Raw genomic sequence first — 26,009 nt, 5'->3', positions numbered from 1 at the left:
CTCTGCAGTGAGCTGTTTGAGTTGGTGTTTCAGTGGGGTTTGCTCTGAGCTGTTCCAGGTTGTATTTTAGTGGGGTTTGCTCTGCAGTGAGCTGTTTGAGTTGGTGTTTCACTGGGGTTTGCTCTGAGCTGTTCCTGTCTGTGTTTCACTGGGGTTTGCTCTGAGCTGTTCCAGGTTGTATTTTAGTGGGGTTTGCTCTGCAGTGAGCTGTTTGAGTTGGTGTTTCACTGGGGTTTGCTCTGAGCTGTTCCCAGGCTGCTGCTGGGGCTGGGGCTGCTGGGGAAGGAGAGGCTGAGGACCCTCCTGGCTCCCTGGGCTGTTTGTGCTGCTCCTGCTGCAGCTGCTCTCCTGCAGGAGCCTGAGCAACACAACAAGAGTGACCCAGAGACAGCTCTTCATTAGCAGGAGAAAATGAAATAAATGAAGAATAATGGTCAACGTTAGAAATAAATTAACATCAATTAATCACTGACTAAGACAATGTGCCCAGCATTAATCATTCCCCCTTGCTGCCACCAGAGCATCAGCCAGGCTCGGCTCACACACGTGGAGCTCCTGCAGGGCGTGTGCAGGGTGCACAAACACAGGCCTTGAGGAGAAGCTGCCTCCCCCGAGGGTGAGATGCTCCCTGCCAGCTCCTCGGGTCCCTCAGAGAGCCCCAGCTCCGCACCTGCCGGGGAAGGGCAGCTGGGCAAGGGCCAGGACATCGGGGTCCCTTTGGGATCACAGCCCCTCTGCAAGGTGCTGGGGCCTTTGGGAGAGCACCCTGGGCTCCTCTGCAGCTTCTGATGTGTCAGAACAGAAAATGGGGAAATGTGAGGGAACAGAAATCCTGCTTCTTCCAACTCCACTTCTGAGCTGATGATAAAGAACAGACTTTACCAAAATGAGAGAAAAATAAAATGGTGAAGAGGCAGAAAACATTTATCTGGAATGCTGAAAAGCCCTCAACAGAGCACTCTGATTTAAAACTCCAATTTCAACTCTGATCTAAAGCTCTGGCCTTGCCCATGACACCATGGGCAGCATCCCTGGAGCAGAGAGCAGGGACCCTGCCCAGCTGCCCGTGGGTCTCGCTGAGCTGGACAATCCATTTTTATCCTGAAGGGCACTTCAGGGCTGGCAGGAGCTGGAGGTGCCCGTGTGGAGCTCCCTGGAGGCAGCTGTTAAATTGCGGCTGATTTTGACCTGGTGGGTGCCCGGTTTGGCCACTGGGCTGCTGCTGAAGTGCATGGGGAGCTGGGCAGGGGCAGGAGGTGCCTCTTTCAGGTGTCTGCAATGGGCTCTGCCACTCTGGGCAGGGGAACTGTGGTGGCTGCAGTGCCTGCCACCCACTGAAGGACCTTCCTCCCTGTAGTTGAACAGAGCAGGAGGAGAATTCTACTTGGCACATGTATATAACTTCATGTTGCTTTTAGATATCCTGTTAGAAACACCGGTAAAACACCTCATATCTGCTTTGTATACTCCAAGTGATTGAAGCAGCCAGCAGTAGTTAATATTTTATGAACAGTGGAAAAAGATTTAAAATCCAAAAGGTCTCCTTAGGAGTATAAGCAATGCAGCAGATTCTGTAGAAGCTGTGCTTGTTGTGGAAGTGCATAATGTGCTCCTTTTGATTTTGAGTTGAAAAAGCAGTTGTTGGCAAGTTGGAGTACAAAGAACTGCCACGGATAAAACCTGACATTTCAGCCTCCCTTTCCTGCTGGCTGCAGAAAGCAGCCCTTGCTCTCCCCTTGCCCTGCTCCCTGTGGAGCCAGAGGTGCAGAGCCCTTTGCAGAGCTCATCCTGGGGCAATACAGATCAGATTTGTTTTTCTGAGGAGGCAGGAGCTGCTAAATACCTGTAGGTGATAAATACTGCACAGTGCTGTGCAGAGACCGAAGCTGGGCGTGCAGGAGGTGCTTGTGTGTAGGGAGATAGAATATAAGAAAATAAAGGTGGTATAGAAAGTAATCTTACCCTAAAGAGCTGCAGTTGGGCCGATTATTAAAGATCAGGAGCAGGCCTGATTTACCAGGCCACAGGTGTGGCCAATAAGGAGAGGAGTGCTATAGAAGAGTGGGGTGGGTGATTGAGGGGGAGCTGGAGTCAGGAGCAGTCAGTGCTCTGAGGAGCTGCCTACAAGAAACATCAAGGAGGCACCAAACTCTTGAAATAAGGAGACAACAGAATGGACCCTTTGCAATATAAGGACAACACCTGTGTGAGCAGCAGGTGCTGCCCTGGGCTCAGGTATTAAATAAATGGTTGGTGTGCAGGGCAGAGCTCTCCCCTCCCCTCCCTGGGGCTCCAGTGAGAGTCAGGGCAGGGTCCTTGACTTAGGGAGCAGTCCCAGGCTGTGGGACACAATGGCCCTGGGGACTGGTGTGCTGTCAGCCCAGGGGCTGCTCAGGGCCCGGGGGCAGCAGGGGAGCAGCCTGGGCACTGCTCTGGCTCTCTTACAGAAGGAGCTGTGAGAGAGGCTGCTGCGAGCAGGGGAGGCAGTGCCTGCTGTGCTGGGGCAGAGCTGAGCTGTGCCCAGGCTCTGTGTGACAGACGTGTCCCTGCTCAGCAGCCTTCACGCCCTTCTTCATCAGAGGGAATCAAAACTGAACCTACTTGGCCTGGAGCCTGGAGCCTTCACCCTCCTGAGGCTGAGGAAGGGTCAGCCTGGCTTTCAGGCAGCGCTGGCAGGTGCAGAGCTCACCCCACTGTGCCAGGGTCCCAAATCCTGCTGAAACCAGCACAGCCAGACCAGGGCAGGGAGGGCTTAAAATGTTCGTGTGCTGATTTGAGTGCCTTAAAGGAAGGAGTGCTGGATGTGCACGTCCAGAGCTGTGTGCAGTGGGTTCCCAGCTTTACCTGGCTAACTGGGAGCTTTATTTGAGTAACTGGGAGCTTTGGTTTTTTCTGGGTAACTAGGAGCAGTGGGTTCCCAGCTTTACCTGGCTAACTGGGAGCTTTATTTGAGTAACTGGGAGCAGCTGGTTCCCAGTTTTTCTGAGTAACTGGGAGCTTTGGTTTTTTCTGGGTAACTAGGAGCAGTTGGTTCCCAGCTTTACCTGGGTAACTGGGAGCAGCTGGTTCCCAGCTTTACCTGGGTAACTGGGAGCTTTATTTGGGTAACTGGGAGCAGCTGGTTCCCAGTTTTTCTGAGTAACTGGAGCCAGTGAAGGGTTGCTCCTGTCCCTGTACCTTGCAGGGGAACATGGTGCAGAGCACAGCAAAGCCAAAGCTCAGCTGAAGCCAGGTGCTTTAGCTGCTGCTGCAAGAAGTGCCATGAGTATGTGAATGTGTGTATTTATCAGAAATTGTTTTTTTCTACAGATCCCACAAATCAGTTATGCCTCAACTGCCCCCGAGTTGAGCGATGACAGGCGCTATGATTTCTTCTCACGGGTGGTTCCTCCAGATTCCTTCCAAGCACAAGCAATGGTGGACATTGTGAAAGCTTTGGGATGGAATTATGTGTCCACTTTGGCATCTGAAGGGAATTATGGAGAAAAAGGAGTGGAGTCCTTCATGCAAATTTCCAGAGAGGCAGGTAGGCCCGTGCTGCTCAGCAAGCCATTGTGTTGTGTTGTGCTCAATGTCATCCTGTGCTCCCAGGGCTCACGTCTGCTCCTAAAGCTGCTCCAGCTCTCTGCAATGCTCTGCTGTGGCTCCTGAATGTGGTCATTCCTAAATTGCTCATGGAGGGTCAGAGAGTGGGAGCCCTCAGTGGTTTTCTGTCATTTCTGGGGCATTTAGAAGCCCTGAGTTGTGCCCAGCTCCTGCTGCTGCACTGGCTGAGCTTTCCTGCTGTGGGCCTGGGCAGAAGGCAGGTTTGGAAAGGCTGAGCCCCTGTGTGTGTCTCCCCAGGCTGAGCTGTGCTGTGAGCTGCTTCCAGCCTGGCTGGTGCCACCATTGGTGCCCAGCTCTCCCTGCCAGCCTGCTCTGAGCTGGCTTTGGGTTTGCTTTGGCATTGCCCTGCTCAGGGCAGGGAACTCAGAACCTTCCCCTGAGGGCCCAGGGGCTGATGGTGTGGGATGAGACATGCCAGAGCTGGGTGTGAGTCCTTGGCCAGCTGGTTTGCAATCCAGACTCGTGAGGGTTTGGGAACTGCAGTGTTTGGAGCTGATGCCTGTGCTGGGAAGGAGAAAGCAGCAAAAGATGGAATTCATTGCTGGTGATGAATGCAGGGGCTGTGTCCAGAGGCTCTGCAGGTAGAACCAGGGCAGGCTCTGCTGTGCTCCCCAAATGGGACTCACAGGTGTCCCTGCCTGGCACTGCCTCAATGAAAGCAGCCCAGTGCCCAGCCCAGTGCCCAGCCTGGGCAGGAGCTGCTCTGGAGCAGCTCAGGGCTCCCCATGCCCAGGCTGGTCCCACAGCACTGGCTCTGTCTGCAGGGACTGCCCCAAACTGCCCCAAAGTGATGGATCCCTGCTGGCAGCACCTGCCAGGGAACAGGCAGGGAAAGTCACTGGGCTTAAAGGAAGGGGCCTTGGAGAGGGGGAGCTGGAATTGTTTCCTTATGTTGGTGTCACAGAAGGAACCCACATTTGCATAAACTCTTCTGTTCCTACAAATGCATATTTATGTGGTATTAAAGCAAATGGGTTTGGATTTAATACAGCAGGAAGTGACAAATGCCAGTGCTCACTGGAATTTAAAATTGGCTTTATTTGCAAATATCCACTGTTGCAAACTCGTGCCCAAAATGTGTTCCCTGTGTGAAGGACAGGCTCTGGCTGCAGAGCAGGATCCCATCTCCTGGGCCTGGTGCAGAATTACATTTATTCCATGAGCTGTCCATGCAGCCAGCACCAAGCTCAGCCCCTGCAGGCAGAGCAGAGCCTGCTCCCCTCAGCTCTGGGTGTGTGCAGGGGCAGGGAGGCGATGCTGGGGATGAAGGCTCTGACAGGGAGGCTGCCCAAAGCTGCTCCTCAGAGCCAGGCTGGCATGATCTGATCCCTGGCTGCTGCCTAGGGCTGCGCTCAGCTCCCTGTGCCATACAGCTCAGGTGAAGCTCTGACAGGCTTTAATACCTGCCTAAACAAGGTCCCTGGGCTTCCAGAGCCTGGCAAGCACAAGGAGATCTGGTTTTGGGAGGTTTAGTGGAGCAGGGCTGGCTGGAGATGCAGCTCCTGCCCTTGCCTGGGGCACTGGAGCCTGGCCCAGCCTTGGGTTGTGAGCCCAGGCTTGGGGTGTTCATGGGTGCCATGGCTCCCTGGCACAGCCTGGGGCTGCACGGGCTCAGCCCTGGGACAGGGACAGGGCAGGGGGACAGGGAAGGGCCTCCGGGTGGGTATTGGTGCAAACTCTGTACAGAACAGGCTGGGCAGGGACTGCCCAGTGCAGTGACAGGAACCAGCCCTGGAAAGGGGCAGGAAAGGCTGGAAATGGCCCCGGGGGCAGGGATGGGGCAGGAAAGGCTGGGAATGGCCCCTGGGGGCAGGAAAGGCTGGAAATGGCCCCTGGGGGCAGGGATGGGGCAGGAAAGGCTGGAAATGGCATCTGGGGGCAGGAAAGGCTGGAAATGGCCCCTGGGGGCAGGGATGGGGCAGGAAAGGCTGGGAATGGCCCCGGGGGCAGGGATGGGGCAGCACAGCCCCTGCCTGGCTGTCCCTGTGCAGCCCCTAGGACGAGGCAGGTCAGAGCCCAGGCTGGAGGGACCCCAGGCCACAGCTGAGCCACCCCAGCAGGAGCAGGGGCTGGCAGCTCCCAGAGCTGTGTGCCAGGCCCCAGGCGCTGTCCCTTGGCACAGGGCAGCTCTGCTCCCTGGGTACCTGCACCTCTCCTGGCTCTGGCTGCCCTCTGTCGCCAGCTAATTGTCCTGAAGGCAGAGTTTCATCCAAACTTGTGTCTGATCAGCTGGGATCTTAGGAAATCTGAGGATCAGTGGAAAGTGCTTCCCCTGCTTAGTTTTCAAATATGCTTTGGCACATGAAGACTTTGCTTGATCCTCTGAGTTAATAATTCTTCACAAAGTGACTTTTATTATGAGCACTTCAAGCGAGTTTGAATATGTCATTGTGGCAGGAGATGAAGATTTGAAACATGCTCTGCAGTCTGTGGGATTAATAAATTAGGGGAATAGTCTAATTATGGGAAATCTAAAGGACAATTTCAGATTATTAATGAAACTACTGAATACTTGAATTTCAAAGATTAATTCGTCTTTGATTTTTTTTTAAAGATTAATCTGTACCAGAAGGTTAATTGCTATCTGTAAGAAATATATATATTGAAGTCGTTAGCAAAAGACCACTTGAATGCCTCCTAACAGATAAATGAAAGATCTGGAGTGCATTTATGAACGTTCTGCTCTCCCCAAATGGCCCATTCCCACAGCTCAGGGGGCTCTGCTGCTCTCCCACTGCTGGGCTGCACAATGTGCGTCCCTCCTTGTCCTGCTGGGCTGGGCTGGGCAGGGCTGGGAGGGGATGAGGAGGAGCCGTGAGGATGAGGAGGTGCAGTGAGGATGAGGAGGTGCAGTGAGGATGAGGAGGAGCAGTGAGGATGAGGAGCAGCTGCTGGTGCTGCCCAGGACGGAGCAGTGAGAATGAGGAGGAGCAGTGAGGATGAGGAGCAGCTGCTGGTACTGCCCAGGACAGAGCAGTGAGAATGAGGAGGAGCCGTGAGGATGAGGAGGAGCCGTGAGGATGAGGAGGAGCCGTGAGGATGAGGAGGAGCCGTGAGGATGAGGAGGAGCCGTGAGGATGAGGAGGAGCCGTGAGGATGAGGAGGAGCCGTGAGGATGAGGAGGAGCCGTGAGGATGAGGAGGAGCCGTGAGGATGAGGAGGAGCCGTGAGGATGAGGAGGAGCCGTGAGGATGAGGAGGAGCCGTGAGGATGAGGAGGAGCCGTGAGGATGAGGAGGAGCCGTGAGGATGAGGAGGAGCCGTGAGGATGAGGAGGAGCCGTGAGGATGAGGAGGAGCTGCTGGTGCTGCCCAGGACAGAGCAGTGAGGATGAGGAGGAGCAGTGAGGATGAGGAGCAGCCGCTGGTGCTGCCCAGGTCTGCAGGCTGGGCTCAGCTCTCCCCCTGCAGCCCCTCGGGCAGGCCAGGCAGGCTCAGCCCGCTCTGGGCTCAGCTTTGAGGGGCAGCCTAGCAAAGCCAGGCTCTGGGCGTGGGGCTGGGCCCTTGGAGGGCCACAGAGCCCGGGTGTGATGAGTGTGAGCGTGCAGAGCACAGGGGGAGCTTTGGGGAGGTTTCCAGGGCCCTGCAGGCCCCTCCTGGGGGCTCAGTGTGCTCCCCCTGTCTTTGGCTGTGTTCATCATTCAGCTGTGATGGGAGTAGCCTCTCCTCATTCTCCTGGGATCCTGTTTTCTGGATCAAATGCACAAAAACAAATGGATAAAGCACTCAGAAAATCGAGTCATTTATATCCAAGCATTTCAAGTGTTTTCCATTTTTGTTCCCACTTTTCCCAAGCACTCAGGCTCGTGTCCTTTCAGTGAGCACTGATGTTAAATAACAACATTATGAAATCTATTGTTCTCCCTCCTGTTGTCACATAACAAATGTTTTGGCATTTCAGAACAAACAGCCAGGAAGGATTGCTCTCTGAGTTTGTGGTGACGGCTGTTCTGTGCTCAGCCTGGCAGGGTTAATGAGGTTTCCTGTTAATTGTACTGGGCTGGGAGGAGATGCCCTGGCCTTGATCCTCAGGAGTGCTCGGGGTTGCAGTGGGAGCCTGGAGGAATTTCTGAGAGCGGGAGAGCAAAACCTGTCCCTGGGGGAGTGTTCAGAGCTGCCGTGGCTCTTTGGGAACTTGGAGCAGTGCAGAGGAGGGGCTGAGCTCCCTGAGAGCTGGCTGGAGCTCAGAGCTCCTCCTGTGCCTGGCTGCAGTGCTTTTACATCCCCAAACCACGGTGGCTGCAGGGCTCTTCCCTCCTGAGCCTCCCGGGGGCCCTGAGGGGCTGCTCTGCTCCCTGCCCAGCACAGAGGGGGATGAACCTCAGCTCCCTTTGCAAACATCCCTTTCTCTTTGGCTGCACAGGCAGAGCTGGCACCAAACGCAAGCACACTGGTAAAGGGCTTGAGTGAAAACCAAATCCAGTCCTTGGTGCCTAGGGTTAGAGGTATTCCCTTACCTTTAACCAAATCCAGTCCTTGGTGCCTAGGGATAGAGGTATTTCCTTACCTTTAACCAAATCCAGTCCTTGGTGCCTGGGGATAGAGGTATTTCCTTACCTTTAACCAAATCCAGTCCTTGGTGCCTGGGGATAGATGTATTTCCTTACCTTTAAACCAAATCCAACCCTTGGTGCCTGGTGATGGATGTATTTCCTTACCTTTAACCAAATCCAGTCCTTGGTGCCTGGTGATGGATGTATTTCCTTACCTTTAACCAAATCCAGTCCTTGGTGCCTAGGGTTAGAGGTATTTCCTTACCTTTAAACCAAATCCAACCCTTGGTGCCTGGGGATAGAGGTATTTCCTTACCTTTAAACCAAATCCAACCCTTGGTGCCTGGTGATGGATGTATTTCCTTACCTTTAACCAAATCCAGTCCTTGGTGCCTGGGGATAGAGGTATTTCCTTACCTTTAAACCAAATCCAGTCCTTGGTGCCTGGGGATAGAGGTATTTCCTTACCTTTAAGCCAAATCCAGTCCTTGGTGCCTAGGGTTAGAGGTATTTCCTTACCTTTAACCAAATCCAGTCCTTGGTGCCTAGGGTTAGAGGTATTTCCTTACCTTTAACCAAATCCAGTCCTTGGTGCCTAGGGATAGAGGTATTTCCTTACCTTTAAACCAAATCCAGTCCTTGGTGCCTGGGGATAGAGGTATTTCCTTACCTTTAAGCCAAATCCAGTCCTTGGTGCCTAGGGTTAGAGGTATTTCCTTACCTTTAACCAAATCCAGTCCTTGGTGCCTAGGGTTAGAGGTATTTCCTTACCTTTAACCAAATCCAGTCCTTGGTGCCTAGGGATAGAGGTATTTCCTTACCTTTAAACCAAATCCAGTCCTTGGTGCCTGGGGATAGAGGTATTTCCTTACCTTTAAGCCAAATCCAGTCCTTGGTGCCTAGGGTTAGAGGTATTTCCTTACCTTTAACCAAATCCAGTCCTTGGTGCCTAGGGTTAGAGGTATTTCCTTACCTTTAACCAAATCCAGTCCTTGGTGCCTAGGGATAGAGGTATTTCCTTACCTTTAAACCAAATCCAGTCCTTGGTGCCTAGGGATAGAGGTATTCCCTTACCTTTAACCAAATCCAGTCCTTGGTGCCTGGTGATGGATGTATTTCCTTACCTTTAAACCAAATCCAACCCTTGGTGCCTAGGGATAGAGGTATTTCCTTCCCTTTTGCCATCATGGGGACAAGTTCCTGGTGTGGATTTCCAGGGTGGTGGGTGACAGAGCTGTGCCCACAGCTGTCAGCTCCAGCTGCAGGCAGGCCTGGACACCCTGAGTTTTGGTTACATTGCATTCTAGACTTTTCTTTTGGTTACATTGCATTATGTACTTTTCTTTTAGTTACAATCCATTCTATACTTTTCTTTGCTGAGCATCTCCATACAGTAGAACCAATCTATACCTTAACTATTACCTACAGCCTATCATAACTACTGTAATTACCATATTCATGTCACTGTTCTCCAATCACTAACAGTACATTACAGTTAAAGCTAGAAGTTGTTTTTCAGGTTTCTTGCAGTGGAAAATTCTGAGAACTTTTTTCTGCTTGCAACATTTGCTGCCTTGTTTGCCTGTGCTCTCTTTCTGCTTGGTAAAAACATCTTCTTGTTTGGGGTGGGTTTATCCTTTGCTCTAAGCCATAAAAACCCCTTCTAACTAACACACCCTTTGCCTCCTTGGTTGTCCAGTGAGGCTGGCTCAGCAATTCTTTTCTTCTATATCAAAACTTGCTTCCATCTCTATTCCTTCTTCAGACTCTGCATTCAAAAATCTTTCTGCAAAGTGTCCATATCTGTGAGACTTTCTTGCCAAACTTTCATCCTTCCCAACAAGGGAATGGTCATTGGGGGCTGTGAGGAAATGGGGACACAGTTTGGTACTGGGAATTAGGGAGCTTGAGGAGGAGATGCCCTGGAAGGGCAGAGGCTGCTGTTTTGGGGAGGAGTGGGGGAAAGGAGAGAGTTTGGGGTTAGAGAACAACAAAAGGAACAAGTCTGTGGAAAGAGCAAGGGAGGAACGGGGCTGAGGAGAGGAAGGAGGAAAAGCTGTGGAACAAAGGTGATACCGGTGGATGGGGTTGCAAAGATTGAGCCATGGCTGGGAAAATTGTCCAGGAGTAAGGAAGCTTTGCCAGAGAGTGAGTGGGCTGGAAAATCACATTTGTTTAATCCAAAAAAAACTGATTTCAGGAGCAGAATTGACTTCGATTGTGAAAACTTTAAACTTCCAGAAGATAAGGCAGGAATCCTTCCCAGAGTCTCTCTCTTGTGCTGAGGGCAGGGGAAGCTGCCTTCCTGGAGGCTGGTGCCTGAGCCTGGCTCCTCTCCTGCCCTGCTGCTCTGGAGCAGCCCAGATGCTCCCCAGACGTGGTTCTGCTCAGTTATCATGATTTACAGGCCTGCCCTCCTGCACCTGCCGGGCTGGGCTGCTCACAGCTCTCCAGCAGGGCTGGGCTCCTGCAGCAGCAGCACCCAGGGACTGGAGCTGGCTGAGCTCGCATGCTCCCAGCCCAAACCCAGCAGCTTTCCTGCTTAAAACCTGAAGGATTTCACAGAAATGCTCGTGTTTCAAGAGCAGGGTGCAGATGTAGAGCAGCAGGGAGCTTTGTTTGACAGCTCTTCACTGACGTTCCATTGCTGTTTATGTATTTCTTTTAAAGCCAATTTTATGTCCAGGCAAAAGCAAGTCTAGACAGATTGTCTAAAAAACTTTTATTGGCTAATTAAGATTATACTGCTGGTATATCACTGCTGGATAGCAGGGACTCTGCTTAAGGAATGGCCTCTATTTTTTGCAGCGTGTGCCTTTTGCCAAGTTTCCTTTTGTGCCTTTGGGAGGGCTTTTTCCATATCTATTTCAATGTCCAAAGCAAATGCCACTTGAAGTCTCATGTTTGGCCACCTGAGCCTGGATCAGGGAACCAGAGCCCCTTGGTTTTCTGCCAGAGCCCTGAGCAGTGGTGGCTGCTGTGCAGGCAGGGAGATCCCTGCCAGAGCCGGGCTCAGCTCTGGCCCCAGTGTCTGTGGGAGGGTGGCCCTGGCCAGCAGCCCTGGGGCCAGCAGTGCTCCCAGGTGATGTGAGGAGCCCACCCCTGCCCTGGGCCAGCCAAACCAGTGTTTGGTTGGGGTTTGGGATGAGCCAAGTGGCTTTGGACACTTGGGTGCCAAAAGTGATTCTGTTTGCATCTCATCAGAAAGGTTTGGGTTGGAGGGACCCTAAATCCCACCCAGGGCCAGCCCTGCCATGGCAGGGACACCTCCCACTGCCCCAGCTGCTCCAGCCCCAGTGTCCAACCTGGCCTTGGGCACTGCCAGGGATCCAGGGCAGCCCCAGCTGCTCTGGGCACCTGTGCCAGGGCCAGCTCAGAGTGGGTGCTCAGGACAGAGCCCTGCTTGCCCTGAGCCAGGAGGAATTGGAGCTTGGACATTCCCACCCTGGGATTTTGCCTCTTGAGGGTCCCTGTTCCAGCCCATTCCTGGTTGTTCTCAGGAAAGCCCAGCTCCTTCAGGCCAGCCAGAGCTGACCTCCAGTTTCTGTAATCCAAGAACTTTTCTTTATTAGCATCCGCAGGGAAGGCAGGGAGGCAGCCTCACACTATCTCAGCCTAAGCCTGTAGTGCCCAAACTTTCCCTTGAAACAAACATTTGCTTTGGAAAAGCTCTGAGGGAGCCCAGCCCCTCTCCTCACACACAGCTGCCCTACAGTGCCCTGCTCTGTAGGATACCCCAGAACAGGGGGGAGCTGTCCCTGCCATGGCAGGGGTGGCACTGGGTGGGCTTTAAGGTCCCTTCCCACCCAAACCAATCTGGGATTTCACTGCCAAAGAGAGAGGATCACTGGCACTCCACAATTTAGTAAAACACCCCAAAACCCAAAAGAACAAACCACAGTTGCTTGCAGGAATGTTCATGGCTGCACAGGGACCCTGTGGGCAGCACTGGGCGCCTCCTGCCTGGGGACAGTGGCCAGGGTGGCACTGGCACCTCCCTTCAGGGCTGGATTTGCTCTTTATTGCTGCTGAGGGGCAGCCCTGGGTGCTGGGGAGGGTCTGTCAGGGATGGGAACAGAGCAAGGCAATGGCTGAGCCAGGGACTGCTCAGTGGGGTAGATCTGATGGTGTTTATTCATCTCTGCTTGCTGAGCTTCCTGAGCCCTCAGTGCCCCAGCGCTGCACCCACAGGAGCAGAGCTGCATCCCAGAGCTGCACCCACAGAAACCCAGCCTGTCCCTGGTTCCTGAGCCCTCAGTGCCCCAGAGCTGCACCCACAGAACCCCAGCCTGTCCCTGGTTCCTGAGCCCTCAGTGCCCCAGCGCTGCACCCGCAGGAGCAGAGCTGCATCCCAGAGCTGCACCCGCAGGAGCAGAGCTGCATCCCAGAGCTGCACCCACAGGAGCAGAGCTGCATCCCAGAGCTGCACCCACAGAACCCCAGCCTGTCCCTGGTTCCTGAGCCCTCAGTGATCCCAGAGCTGTCCCTGTTCCCAGCCCCATTCAGTGCCTCCCCCCAGCACTGAGCTCACTCCCTGTTTGGTTGCAGTCACTCCTTGGTTTCCTCAGCAATCTCAGCAGCCTCCCCAGCATGAAAAGCAAAGCACTTTCTTTTTGTGGCTCCTCAGCTTGGAGCAGGTCTCAAAGCAAACCTGTGCAGTTTTGTCAGCTTCAGCAGGCCTTTCTCTGAGCAGAATGCTATTGATTAAACTCTAACAACACCTTTGACTCAGAAAGGAGCCAGGCATCACAAACATCAGAGATGGCAGAGATCTAATTTGGGTGTCATTAGAGCTAAGCTGCTTTTCTCTTCAGCAGGTGAATGTGCACAGGTGTGTCAGCAGCTGCCTCTGAGGGCAGCATTTTCACAAATGCCTGGGGCTGGCTGGGAGCTGCTGTGCAGCCCTGTGCTCTGCTCACCAGGCCAGAATTGATCCCAGCCCCCAGGGGCTCTGCCTGCCTGTCCCACCCAGCCAGGCCGTGGGGACTGTGCTGATTGTGCTGGCAAATCCAGGGGGAAAATCCTCTCCCAGCTCAGCTTTTGGTCCTGGCCTTGGCAATGGGCTGTGAGTGCAGGGGCTGAGGTGGGGACTGAGCTGCCCCAGGGCAGGGGCTGCCTGGGGTTCCCCAACACGGATTTGGGGCTGCCTGGAGCCACCACAATGGATTTGGGGCTGCCTGGAGCCCCTGCAATGGTTTTAGGGCTGCTTGGGCCCCCACAATGGTTTTAGGACTGCCTGGAGCCCCCCCAATGGTTTTAGGGCTGTTTGCCCCCCCAGCTGTTCAGTGATTTTTTCCTTTGCTCTGTGGTCAGTCCTGCTTTGCCCTTGCAGGGCACTGGGTGCAAACCCAAATTTCCCCAGAGGGTCTGGAGCCGGGTCCTGTGGGCTGTCAGGCTGGCTGTGGATGTCTGGTCACAGCAGTCATTCCTGGAGATGTTGCTGAAGAGGAGGAGGAACGGGGGAATTGCTGCTCACAGTGGTGCTTGTCTCCTGTGTCTGTGTGTGCAGAGGGATTGCTCAGCACTGGACAGGGCCAGGCTGTGCTGGGGCTGTGTGATGCTCCCCAGGGACACCAGTGTGCTCAGAGAGCACATTGCAGTGAAACTTGATTACAGACAGCAGCTCAGTAGCTCTGATAAAATCATTAATCTAATTCTTGTCTAATTTTTCTATTCTTCATTCACCATTACAACCATCCCACATTGCTTTCAGGCTGCTGTTGAGGCTGTGGAGGCTGATTAAATTGCAAAGCAGACTTTTAAATGAAAGGATCCATATCCAGCTACACTCATTATCAGCTCCAAGAAATTAAATCTGCCCTCAGTGATTTACTGTGCAGCAAATCCAGCAGGCCCTGGCAGACCAAGGGCAGGGGGGCAGGTGAGCAGGGCAGGGCCCAGGGGTGCCAGCCCAGCTGGGGGTGCCCAGGGCAGCTGCAGTCCCAGAGCACAGAGCATTCCCTCCCTGGGAGCTGTTCCTGCTGCACTGGGGCTCTGCCCTTCAGATTGCAGAGGGGGCTGCGGGTGAGATTCCCTCAGGGATGGGGGGGGAAAAGCCCTGGAGCTCACCTGAGCTCTGGCTGAGCCAGGAGAGGAGCCCAGGGTGCCACAGCCCTGCCCTGGGTGCATGGGGCAGTTCTGGGTGTTTTCATGGCTACGAGGGCAGTGCAGTTCTGCTGCATGGGGCAGTTCTGGGTGTTTTCATGGCTACGAGGGCAGTGCAGTTCTGCTGCATGGGGCAGTTCTGGGTGTTTTCATGGCTATGAGGGCAGTGCAGTTCTGCTGCAGGGGCAGTTCTGGGTGTTTCCTTGCCCTGGGATGTGGCAGAGGCTGCAGGGTCATTCCTGGGTGTTTTCATGGCTATGAGGGCAGTGCAGTTCTGCTGCATGGGGCAGTTCTGGGTGTTTCCTTGCCCTGGGATGTGGCAGGGGCTGCAGGGTCATTCCTGGGTGTTTTCATGGCTACGAGGGCAGTGCAGTTCTGCTGCAGGGTCATTCCTGGGTGTTTTCATGGCTACGAGGGCAGTGCAGTTCTGCTGCAGGGGCAGTTCTGGATGTTTTCGTGGCTATGAGGGCAGTGCAGTTCTGCTGCAGGGTCATTCCTGGGTGTTTCCTTGCCCTGGGATGTGGCAGGGGCTGCAGAGCAGGCAGGGCAGGCGCAGCCCTCGCCTGGAGCAGGAGCTGTGCCCCCAGCCAGGCACACTGTGCACACCCTGCCCTGGCCCTGCACTCAGCATCCACCCACAGGGCTGCTCCACCAACATTTCATCTGGGGGTTCAAGTTTCAGTTAGCCCTGCTCCACACCTTTATACAAAGGGCAGCATTCCCCTGTAAGCTGATTTTTCAGGCAGACATGGGGTGAGTGTGGAGCTCTGTCTTACCTCGGTGTGTGTTGATGGGAGAAGCTCAGCTGCAATTTTAAATGACCTGATGGAAAACCCAAGGCAGGAGATTTGTAAGATTTTTACAGGAAAGAGAAGTTGGGATTTGTCCTGAAAACCTTTCATGTCCTTGGAGTGGTGCAGTCAGGGAGAGCCACATCACCTGTGGTGCCCGGTTTGTCAGGGGGCTCTGGGTCTGGGGCAGAGCCAGATTTCACATTTATTTCACTGCCTGGGTGGGTTCATCAGCCTCTGCTTTGGAGTCCAAGGCAAACACAGGCAGTTGTCTGCTGGCACAAGAACTTTCAGGCTCGTGGTTTAATTGTGCTCTGGGTTTGTGAAGTCTTCAGAAAAGCCTTTCAAGGGCAATCCTGGGTTCTCTCCTTGCATGAGTGATCCACAAGACAAGCTCCTTTCCACTTCCTTGCTTCTCTGGTTTTTTTCTTTTCATGAGATTTGGGGAGGGTTTGAATTAGCAGAAAAGAAAAAGGGTGGAGAGGGGTTTGGCACATGTGCAGTCACTGATGGACAGAGACAGCTCTGCCATAACAACATCCAGGAATGACTGGAATAAAGAAAAGGTAATTAAAACCACACACCTCTAAAGCTTTATTTTCACATATGTCTGAAAATTTGTGAATGCCTCCTGGAGTCAAACTGGCACCAAAGATGTTTATGGCAGTATTTGAAATAGAAAATGCAAACCACAGCTCTTACCTGTGTTCCTTAACATGTAATTGTTATTTATTCTGCACATATATAGATGTATAACTTGGTAGCTTTACATAATCTTCTTCTGGCTGGTGTTAATTGAATTAGTCATGCTCTTGGAATGCTAAAAAGATTTGCCTATGGGAATTTCTGTTCAGTTGTGAGTCAACAGTCAATTCTCTGGATTTTGTTTTAGTCAGTGACTCTTTATTAGAATAAACAAGATTATTGGCAGGGAAATGTTCTCTGTGTTGGCATGGGAAGAGAGGAGGGGGAGTGCCCAGGTGAGGATGGAGGTGAGCAGGGCTGGGGGCACAGGGAGGTTCCTGTGGCTCAGGGATGTTCCTGTGGGGCTGGGGAGGAGGATGATGGCCCTGGGGAGGATGATTGTCATTTTGGATTTTTTGAGATTTTCTAAGCCTTCTGATGTTGACATTCTTGTAGTGAACTTTGTCACGCATTTTCTGTAAATAACTCATTGTTTGGCATTCCTTTATGGAGAGGAGAAAGTTGATGGGCTGTTGGTTTGCCCAGTGTCATTGGAGAGGTGGCACTGTCACCCTCCAATCCACTGTCACTCTCAGAAATCTATAAACGTTGGGAGTCAGAAAATAAACTTCTCTTTTTCTTTACTTTGAGAACAGTGGTGTGAGGTTGTGTTTTTGTGTTTGATAGCAACAGATGGTGATGGCCCTGGGGAGGATGATGATGTCCCTGGGGAGGGTGACGTCCCTGAGGATGATGATGTCCCTGCCTTGTGGGGCTGGGGAGGATGATGATGGCCCTGAGGATGATGATGATGTCCCTGAGGATGATGATGATGTCCCTGAGGATGATGATGTCCCTGCCCTGTGGAGCTGGGGAGGAGGATGATGGCCCTGGAGATGATGATGATGGCCCTGGGGAGGATGATGATGTCCCTGAGGAGGATGATGTCCTGGGGAGGATGATGATGTCCTGGGGAGGATGATGATGGCCCTGAGGATGATGATGTCCTGGGGAGGATGATGATGTCCCTGAGGATGATGATGTCCCTGCCCTGTGGGGCTGGGGAAGAGGATGATGATGATGGCCCTGAGGATGATGATGTCCTGGGGAGGATGATGATGTCCCTGAGGATGATTATGTCCCTGCCCTGTGGTCTGGGGAGGATGCTGCAGGATGAAGCTGGGAAATGCCTGTTTGACCAAGAGAGTCCTGGGGCAGCGTGAGAGAGTTCTGGAGCAGATTTTGTACCTTTTCAGACCAGATGTGATCCAGCCAAGCCACCCAAGGGATTTATTTGTGGCCTGCTGGTTTCAGGCTGGGCCTGGCAGCCGTGGCTGCGTGCAGGTGCTCTTGGATCCAGGGAAAGCAAAGTGAGACAGCCAGAGAGGAGCACAAGAGCTGGAGCAGGGTTGATTCAGGACAATTAAAGGGTAACAGAATAAGAGCAAAACAGATGGCAGATGCATCAAGGTAATTTCAAGCCTGTCTCCCCATGCTGGGCTCTTCTGCTAAGCTGGTAACCATGGACAGGAGAGAGGCAGAGGTTCCAGCTCCTCCTGAGGCCAGCTCTGGGACTGAAGCTCCCCGGTGCCATCTGAGTGTAGAGCAGGAGGATTTATGCCTTGCTATGAAATAATCAGACCCTTTTGCATTGCTGGGCCCTTCTGGTGAGAAAAGAACAGATCTGTGAGTTTGCCTGGCGAATTGGATGAGCCTGGGACATTTGTTCCAATTTGATTTTTATAGCTCTGGAGGGACACGGTGACCAAGCAAGGCACAGACATTTCCATTTCTGTTCTCCAGAGATAGTGGGAAGCAGCATGTGCTTCTGCACCAGAGGGATTATGTAGGTCAGCCTGCTTCTGAACCTGTTATTAAAAGTGACATTGCCAAAGAAAAATCAACAGAAAATACTGGGAGCTTTGAGTAAGAGCACCACAGGTCCCCAGTGTGTGTCCCATCCCCAGAGGGCTGCAGTGCTCAGCACTGGGCTCTCCTCAGCTCTCCTGCACACCCTGCACCAAATGGTGCTGGGAAAAGTCCCAGCTGCCATTCACCTGAAACAAAGAGATGTGTGCAAGTGGCATGAAAATGGATAACTGCCATAATGCCCATCATTTACTGGAAACTCAGGGTGATTTTTGTGAATTATCTTTCATTTTCCTCGATGGCTGGGCTTGGAAGGCCTCTGCAGCCTTTGGAAAATGTTCTGCCTTTTCTGAGAGCAGTCAGGAGCCTGGAGGGGTGATTGGGCTGTGGGAGCCCTGGCAGCAGGGACGGGCAGGGGCTGCAGGGCAGGGGTGAGGAAAGGGCAGGGGTGTGCTGGGGTTCACAGGGGTCTCAGGAGCAGGGAAGGGATGAGAATCTTCACTCCATGTTTTGGAAGGCTGATTTATTATTTTATGATATATTAAAAGAAAATAATATATTAAAACTATAGTAAAAGAATAAAAGAAAGGATTTCATCAGAAGGCTTGAAAGGAATAGAAAAGAATGGAATGATAATAAAAGCTCCTGACTAAGAGAGTCCGAGCCAGCTGGACTGTGATTGGCCATTAATTAAAAACAACCAAATCACAGATGCTCCTGTTGCATTCCACAGCAGCAGATAATTATTGTTTTTCTTTTCCTCTGAGGCTTCTCAGGAGAAAAGCCCTGGCAAAGGGATTTTTCTCAAATTATGATGGTGACACAATGGGCAGGGCAGGGGATGAGGGCAGAGCAGCTCCTCCCATCTGGCACCACTCAGGGGCTGCTTGCAGGGAGGGTGGCGAGGGCAGCATGGAAACCAGACAGGAATTGTCAGGAGCTGCTGAGCTTTGGAGCTGTAATTCCCTGGTTCACGAGACCTTGAGGCTCTGTGGGTGTCCCCAGCTCTCCCAGGAGCTGCAGCCTCTGCCCTGGGCCAGCCCCAGGTGCCAGGGGGTGGCACCATCCAGTCCCCACTGAGATGGAATTGGTGTCACACACATCCACGCCTTAATGAGCCCCTTCTGGGCACTCCCCTTCTCCACCATGTTGGGTTTTCCCCCCAGATTTCTCTCTCCTGATTTTGTGTTGTTCATCCTAATTTGCCATGGAAACAGGAGAGCTCTGAATTTTATTTCCAGCACATCTTCTGTCCAGACAGGGTTAGAACTGGCTGCACCAAGCACCACTTTTCAGATGATTGGAGAGCCTTGATACGAAATTATGGGTGTTTTGCTATTAAAGTTTGAGTTCTGTTTCTGTCAAATGAAGGGAGAGAGAGGCAGAGAGAAAATTTGTCTGCAGCCAAGATGAAATCCTCCCTGAAGTGAGGAGGACAAGTGGCACCTGCAGTAAAATCTCTGGCAATTGAACCCATCCAAGCACTCCAGGGGCAGGGGCTGACCCCTGGGAGTCCTTTCCAGCTGTGATGTGAGCAGCAGGGTAACTTCAGTGCAGCTCCTGTTCCAGCTGGCAGGCAAAAATCCACACACAGCCACGAGAATTTGGAAGTGACTGCCACCAAGTTCAACCTTTTCACCTTGGACAACCTCATGATAAATTGAAAGTGATTCAGGACTTCTGCAGGAGCTGGGGGCTTGCTTTTTACTTACTCTAATGGATTTCTCTCTTTTTTAAAAAAAATCTATTTTAAAGCTTTTACATTTTTTCCCAAGGAAATAACTTCTGCTGGCGCAGGGACGTGGCAAAGGCTGTGTAACAGCCAGTTCTGATGTGGCACCAAGGAGCAAACCCCTGGCAGGATGAGCTCTCATTCCTTGCTCATGTTTCCCCAGGAGCTGGAGTGACCCTGTGAGCCCTCCTGGTGCTCCAGCTGTGCTCCCTGCACTGCAGGTGGCTCCTGCTGATCCAGCTGTGCTCCCTGCAGGTGGCTCCTGCTGATCCAGCTGTGCTCCCTGCACTGCAGGTGGCTCCTGCTGATCCAGCTGTGCTCCCTGCACTGCAGGTGGCTCCTGGAAGCACTTCCAGAGCTTGGCTTGGCTGCACTGGGGTGGAACAGGGCACAGAGGGGTGGCAGGCGGGCTCCAGGTGGCTCCTCCTGAAGGTTTGTGGGGTTGGGAGGTGGTTTTGTGGACATCCATGATGGACATCCATCCATCCATCTGTAATGGGATAGAATATAAAAAAATAAAGCTAGTGTAGAAAGTAATCTCAGCCCTGAGGAGCTGCAGCTGGGCCAATGATCAAAGATCAGGAACAGGCCTGACTTTACCAGGCCTCAGCTGTACCCAATGAGAAGAAGATGCTATAGAAGAGTGGGGTGGGTGGTTGATTGAGAGGGGAGCTGGAGTCAGTGGCTGCTTTGTGAAGAGGAAAGAGTCAGAGCTCTGAGGAGCTGCCCACCAGAAACACCAGGAAGGTGTGGAACCTTTGTGATAAGGAGACAACAGCCTGGAACCCCTGTGATGAGATGCCAACATCCAGCAGAGCTCAGGAGCTGCTCCCTGGAGCATTGAGGGCAGCAGAAAGCTGGGTGAGAGCTCCAGCTCTGTGCCGGTGTGTGCAGGTGCAGCTCAGGGTGGGTGGCTCTGGCTGCTGCTCTTTGGGGATTCCATTTCCCAAACTGCTGCTCCCCAGCCCCAGGGAGCCCTGAAAGCACAGAGGGGGTGGAGAGGCCATTCTGCAGGACACCCACTGCACCCAGCTCCGTCCTGGCAAGGCTCTGTGGGCACTGGGCTCAGAGAAGGCACGCGTGGGAGATGTTGGGAGGAATGGTAAAAAAGCAGCAAGTGAAGCAGGAGACCCCAATGAGATATAATCTGTCTCAAAAAGTATTGCTCAGGCTTTGCCTGGCCAAGTTCAGAGCAGAGTTACAGCCTCAGGCAAGTCTGGTTTGGGCACTTGTGCCCCTGGACATTGCTCTCTCCCTCAGTTCCCCTTTCTTCCTCCCCGGTTTGGTTTTTCCTCCCCAGTTTGGTTTTTCCTCCCCGGTTTGGTTTTTCCTCCCCGGTTTGGTTTTTTCTCTCTGGTTTAGTTTTTCTCTTTAGTTATTTTTTTCCTCCCCGGTTCGGTTTCTCCTCCCCGGTTCGGTTTCTCCTCCCCGGTTCGGTTTCTCCTCCCCGGTTCGGTTTCTCCTCCCCGGTTCGGTTTCTCCTCCCCGGTTCGGTTTCTCCTCCCCGGTTCGGTTTCTCCTCCCCGGTTCGGTTTCTCCTCCCCGGTTCGGTTTCTCCTCCCCGGTTCGGTTTCTCCTCCCCGGTTCGGTTTCTGTCCCTACCCAGTTTCAGTAGAAATCCCAGGCTGTTGTGGATAAGCAGCGCCCCAGTCAGTGACTCTGCATCCCCTGCCCTGGGGCTCTGGCTCTCCAGGTGCATCTCAGAGCAGCCCAAAGGCGGAGCTGGTTCAGGGATTGCTGAGCGCACAGAGGTGGGAGGGGATGGCTCAGGGCAGCATTTCAGCATCCCCGGGGCCTGCAGGCGGTGGGATGAGCTGTGCTAAAGGAGATGTTCTCCTTTTGATCCTCCTTCTCCTGAATTTCTCCTTGGGTTTGTTCCTCTCCTCTCTGGGCTTGTGCAGGGCAGTCCCTGGCACCTGAGAGGGCTCAGCCCCAAGGCCCTGCTCCAGTTCTCCCGGTACCTGTGTGCCCCACGTTTCACTAGCTGGGGTGGAACAGGGATGTTCTGGGCTGAGTTCTGTGCCTGCTCCTCGTGAGGAGCTGATGTAACCTGCACTGTCTCTGCACCTGCCTCTAGACATTTAATGTGCAAGTGCAGCTCTCTGCTCTGTTTTAGGTGTTAGTGATGCCTTCAGCTGTGGCAGGGGAAACACACAACACTGAACTCCATATTTTGGTAGGTAAAAAGTGTTTCCATTTCTCTTTCAACCATTGCTGAAATGCTTTTATGTCTTTTTAGAGAAGAATCCCTTGGTTTTCCCATGCTGTAGCTCAGATTGCAGTGAGCTGTGCATCTCCAAGTTGGTGTGTTGGCTGGCTGCTCAATTAGTAGGAAAGTTCCATGCTAGTAATTAACAGGGATCTACCCAAAAAAGAGATGTCTCCTTGACAATGCAACTTTTCTGGGGAAAAAAAAAATATTGTATGAGAGGCTGAGGGAACTGCTCCAGATTTGCTTCCAAGATCTGTAAATCAGGCAGAGGATTTACATGTTCTGCTGTTTCAGCTGGAATTCGCCTCCTCCATCAGATTATTTTAGCATTTTGTGGATAGTACTAATTAAAATTTATCATCAAAGTAACTGTAGTTTTAATAGGACTCTTCCCAGTGTTGGAGGAATCGAGTTTGCATTTAAAATCTTTACTGAGGGATCAGGGCTCCTCCATGCCTTAGAAAACACAGAGATCAGGATTCTCCATGAGTGCAGGGCTGTGCTGTCCTCTGGCAGTTCCAGGGCTGCTGCAGCTGTGGGGCACCCAGTGCCTGCCCCACACACCCCTGCTGGGTCTGGGGCTGCAGCTCCAGCCTGGCTTTAGGGTGAAGGAGAGTTCCCATCCCTGCTGGGTCTGGGGCTCAGGGGCTGCAGCTCCAGCCTGGCTTTGGGTGGGTGCAGTTCCCATCCCTGTTGGGTCTGGGGCTGCAGCTCCAGCCTGGCTTTGGGTGGGTGCAGTTCCCACCTCAGGGCATTTCAAGCATGAGCAGCTCAGTGGCTCTGTGGTGTTCCCAGGATTTAATGAATGCTGGGGTTTGTGTTGTCCACTGTGTGTCCCAAGCACTCTCCAGGTGACAGACACCAACAGCTTGGTGGGGTTTTCTTGCGTTTTCTGTGTTTGCAGAGTGGAGGAGTTTGGGGAGCTGTGCTGCCCTGTGCCCTGGGCTCTGGCCCCAGCTGGCAGAGCTCCCTCCCTCTCCCTGCCTTTGGGAAGGGGCCTTTTCCCAGCTCCTGACCTTCCTTCCTGCTCCTCCCCAGGTGTCACCTCCCATCTCCTCTCTCCATCTCCTGCCCCAGCTGCAGCAGCAGCTCCTCCGTTCCCATTTGCACGTTTGCATATTTGCAGTGTCTGGTTCCTGCTGGTTATCAGCAGAGTCCCGGGAGATGGCAGGAGAGGCTGTGTGGGAGGGTGTTTAAAAGCTTATCTTTAAAGCCACGATGTTTTGTGATTTAAGAATTAAGTATGGATTAACAAATGGAGAAGTGACACTGTCTGAGGAATCGTTGGAGAGGGGGGAAGAGCGTGACTCAACAAATGGCTCCATCCCATCCCGTGCAGCTCTGGGGGTGTGCAGGGGCTGCTCCCGCAGCTCCTGCCTCAGCAGCTGTGCAGGCAACTTAATTAAAAACATTTATTTCCCCAAAATGAGGAGTTTGCAGAACAGCTGAAAGCGAGTGGATGAAACAAGGCTCGCTGGAGTTCTGTGGATATTCTGCTTTTATCCTTTTGTTTGTTTGTTTGTTTGTTTTTTTAATGCGGGGAACATTGCTCTGCTCTGAGAGAGGCACCCAGGAGGGCAGAAGTCAAATTCATGGCTTGTAAATGGAGGTGCTTTTTCAGGAGAGCTCCCTGTGCGTGCAGGGTCTGTTCCAGTGCTGGAAACAGCTCTGAGGGGTGAAACAGGGACAGGGCAGGGGCTGGAGAATCCCTGAGGGAGCTGGGCAGGGAATGGAGAATCCCTGAGGGAGCTGGGCAGGGGCTGCAGAATCCCTGAGGGAGCTGGGAAAGGGCTGCAGAATCCCTGAGGGAGCTGGGCAGGGGCTGCAGAATCCCTGAGGGAGCTGGGCAGGGGCTGCAGAATCCCTGAGGGAGCTGGGCAGGGGCTGCAGAATCCCTGAGGGAGCTGGGACGGGGCTGCAGAGTCCCTGAGGGAGCTGGGCAGGGGCTGCAGAATCCCTGAGGGAGCTGGGCAGGGAATGGAGAATCCCTGAGGGAGCTGGGCAGGGAATGGAGAATCCCTGAGGGAGCTGGGCAGGGGCTGCAGAGTCCCTGAGGGAGCTGGGCAGGGAATGGAGAATCCCTGAGGGAGCTGGGCAGGGGCTGCAGAATCCCTGAGGGAGCCGGGCAGGGGCTCAGCCTGGAGCAAAGGAGGCTCAGGGGGCCCTTGTGGCTCTGCACAGCTCCTGCCAGGAGGGCACAGCCGGGGGGGTTTGGGATCATCCCAGGGAACAGGGACAGGAGCAGAGGGAACAGCTCAGGCTGGGCTGGGCAGGCTCAGGGTGGATATTGGGAATATTCCTCCATGGAAAGGTGCTCAGGCAGTGGAAGGTCCCCATCTGTGCTGGTGTTCACAGGGGTCTGAGGATGAGGGAAGAGATGAGAATGTTGACTCCATGTTTCAGAGGGCTTGATTTATTATTTTTTGATATATATTATATTAAAACTGTACTAAAAGAATAGAAGAAAGGATTTCATCAGAAAGCTGGCTAAGAATAGAAAAGAATGATAACAAAGGCTTGTGACTGACCAGACAGTCCGAGCCAGCTGGGCTGTGATTGGCCATTAATCAGAAACAACCACATGAGCCCAATCCCAGATGCACCTGTTGCATTCCACAGCAGCAGATAACCATTGGGTACATTTGGTTCCTGAGGCCTCTCAGCTTCTCAGGAGGAAAAGTCCTAAGGACAGGATTTTCCATAGAAGATGTGTGTGTGTGTGACACCCATGCTGGGTGTGAAAGCCCTGTCCGTGTGGCTCCTGGGGACAGGGCAGTACTGGCCTGGCCTGGGGAAGGGTTAATGAATGCTGGGGTTTGTGTTGTCCATTGTGAGTCCCAAGGACTCTCCAGGTGACAGAAACCAACAGCTTGGTGGGGTTTTTTGCATTTTCTGTGTTTGCAGAGTGGAGGAGCTTGGGGAGCTGTGCTGCTCTGTGCCTCCCAGCTGGACTCTGATCCTAGAGGGCTTTTCCCAGCTGGACTCTGTTCCTAAAGGGCTTTTCCCAGCTGGACTCTGTTCCTAAAGGGCTTTCCCACCTGGATTCTGTTCCTAGAGGGCTTTCCCACCTGGATTCTGTTCCTAAAGGGCTTTCCCAGCTGGATTCTGTTCCTAGAGGGCTTTTCCCAGCTGGATTTTGTTCCTAAAGGGCTTTTCCAGCTGGACTCTGATCCTAGAGGGCTTTTCCCAGCTGGACTCTTATCCTAAAGGGCTTTTCCAGCTGGACTCTGATCCTAAAGGGCTTTTCCAGCCCAAACCATTCCCTGATCCCGTGAGTTACCAGGGTTCCCCTCCAGCCATGGTTTGCCAGAGCTCTGTGGGTGTCCCAGCCCTGGGATGAGCTGCTCCGTGTGTGAGCTCTGAGAATTTTGCATCCAAAATTCCACGTTTCCTGTTAAAATAGAGGTGGTAGCAAAGCAGCTCCTCCTCAGTGCAGGTTCCCTGAGGAGGGAGGCTTGGAAAGCCAGGGAGGAGCTGAATCAGTGGTGGCTGAGCTGTCTCTTCACTCTCTGTTTTGGAATCAACCTAATCAAGTTCTTTCAATATGCCATAATATTGGGAGAAATGATTAATACAAACCTTGGAAACTGAGATGGAGCTTTGAAATTAATTTCAAATATTAAAAGTGTTAATCAAAGTGTTAATTTCCCTCACTCCCATTGCAGTAGTTTTTGCAAAGTAAAGATAACTTTGGTCATCTTTTCCGACCACAAAATGAATTAAAGATAAAGGAAGTGGATGTCTTATGTGAAATAGCAGTTAAGCTCTGTTTCCTCAGGAGTTACACTGATTTAATTGCTTTTCATTTGTGTAACACTCAGAACATCATTTGAATTCCTCCACAGGAGTCAGGATCTCTTTCCAAGGGAAATGTGTTGGCCCTTCTCCCTCGTTCCAGGAGGAGCTGCAGCTCCTGGGGCACGGGGAGCAGCCAGGGCTGGGTGGGGGGCACTGGGGAGCCCCTCCTGCAGCCCGGGGACCTGCAGAGCTCCAGCGCCTCTGTGGGGTCACTGCTGGCAGCCCTGGGGGCAGCTCTGCCCCTCCTCAGCCCCGGGTGTGTGAAATGCCCTGGGGTGGGGCACAGAGGGAAATGCAGTTAAATGGGACTAACATCAGGAGTGCCCCACAGTAAAGGGAAAGGGCCACGGGCAGCATCATTGATTCTCCCTTATCCTGTCTTTGGCCTCTCTCTTTGGTCTTGTGAATCCCAGATTTCCTGGGGTTTTTTCTGATTTTTCCTGGTAATTTTCTGATTACCTTGCCCTATCAAGATTCTGCAGAAAAACCCTTCTTTGTGGCATAAAAAATGTTTAAAGCTAGAGTGATTGATTGATTGATTGATTGATTGATTGATTGATTGATTGATTGGAAGCTGTGCCCTCATTGCTGGTACATTAATATTTTGACTCTCTGAGGTTCTTGCTGTAAAGGGAATTTCCTGGGGTTTATTCTTGGTGTGGCACAGTGCAGCTTCTCCTACACTGTCGCAGGTCAGGGTGCCCAGTTGATAAAATCAGGG

The 26,009-nt window shown here is 52.7% G+C and overlaps 1 protein-coding gene across 4 annotated transcripts in view; it reads left to right on the top strand.

Annotated features, from left to right (window-relative positions):
• GRM7 (glutamate metabotropic receptor 7) overlaps window positions 1–26,009 on the top strand; it is a 196,259-nt gene that overhangs the window by 76,548 nt on the left and 93,702 nt on the right. For all 4 annotated transcript variants that reach the window (XR_010784428.1, XM_066558432.1, XM_066558431.1 and 1 more), the window contains exon 2: window positions 3,310–3,526. Coding sequence is in view for 3 of the 4 variants with exons in the window: in XM_066558432.1 (XP_066414529.1) it covers window positions 3,310–3,526 (217 nt within the window). In the remaining variant the exon portion in view is untranslated. The remainder of the gene's footprint in view (window positions 1–3,309; window positions 3,527–26,009) is intronic.

This window comes from Molothrus aeneus, chromosome 12 (genome assembly GCF_037042795.1).
Source record: "Molothrus aeneus isolate 106 chromosome 12, BPBGC_Maene_1.0, whole genome shotgun sequence".
NCBI classification, from domain to species: domain Eukaryota; kingdom Metazoa; phylum Chordata; class Aves; order Passeriformes; family Icteridae; genus Molothrus; species Molothrus aeneus.
This window is presented reverse-complemented; position numbering and strand designations above follow the sequence as displayed.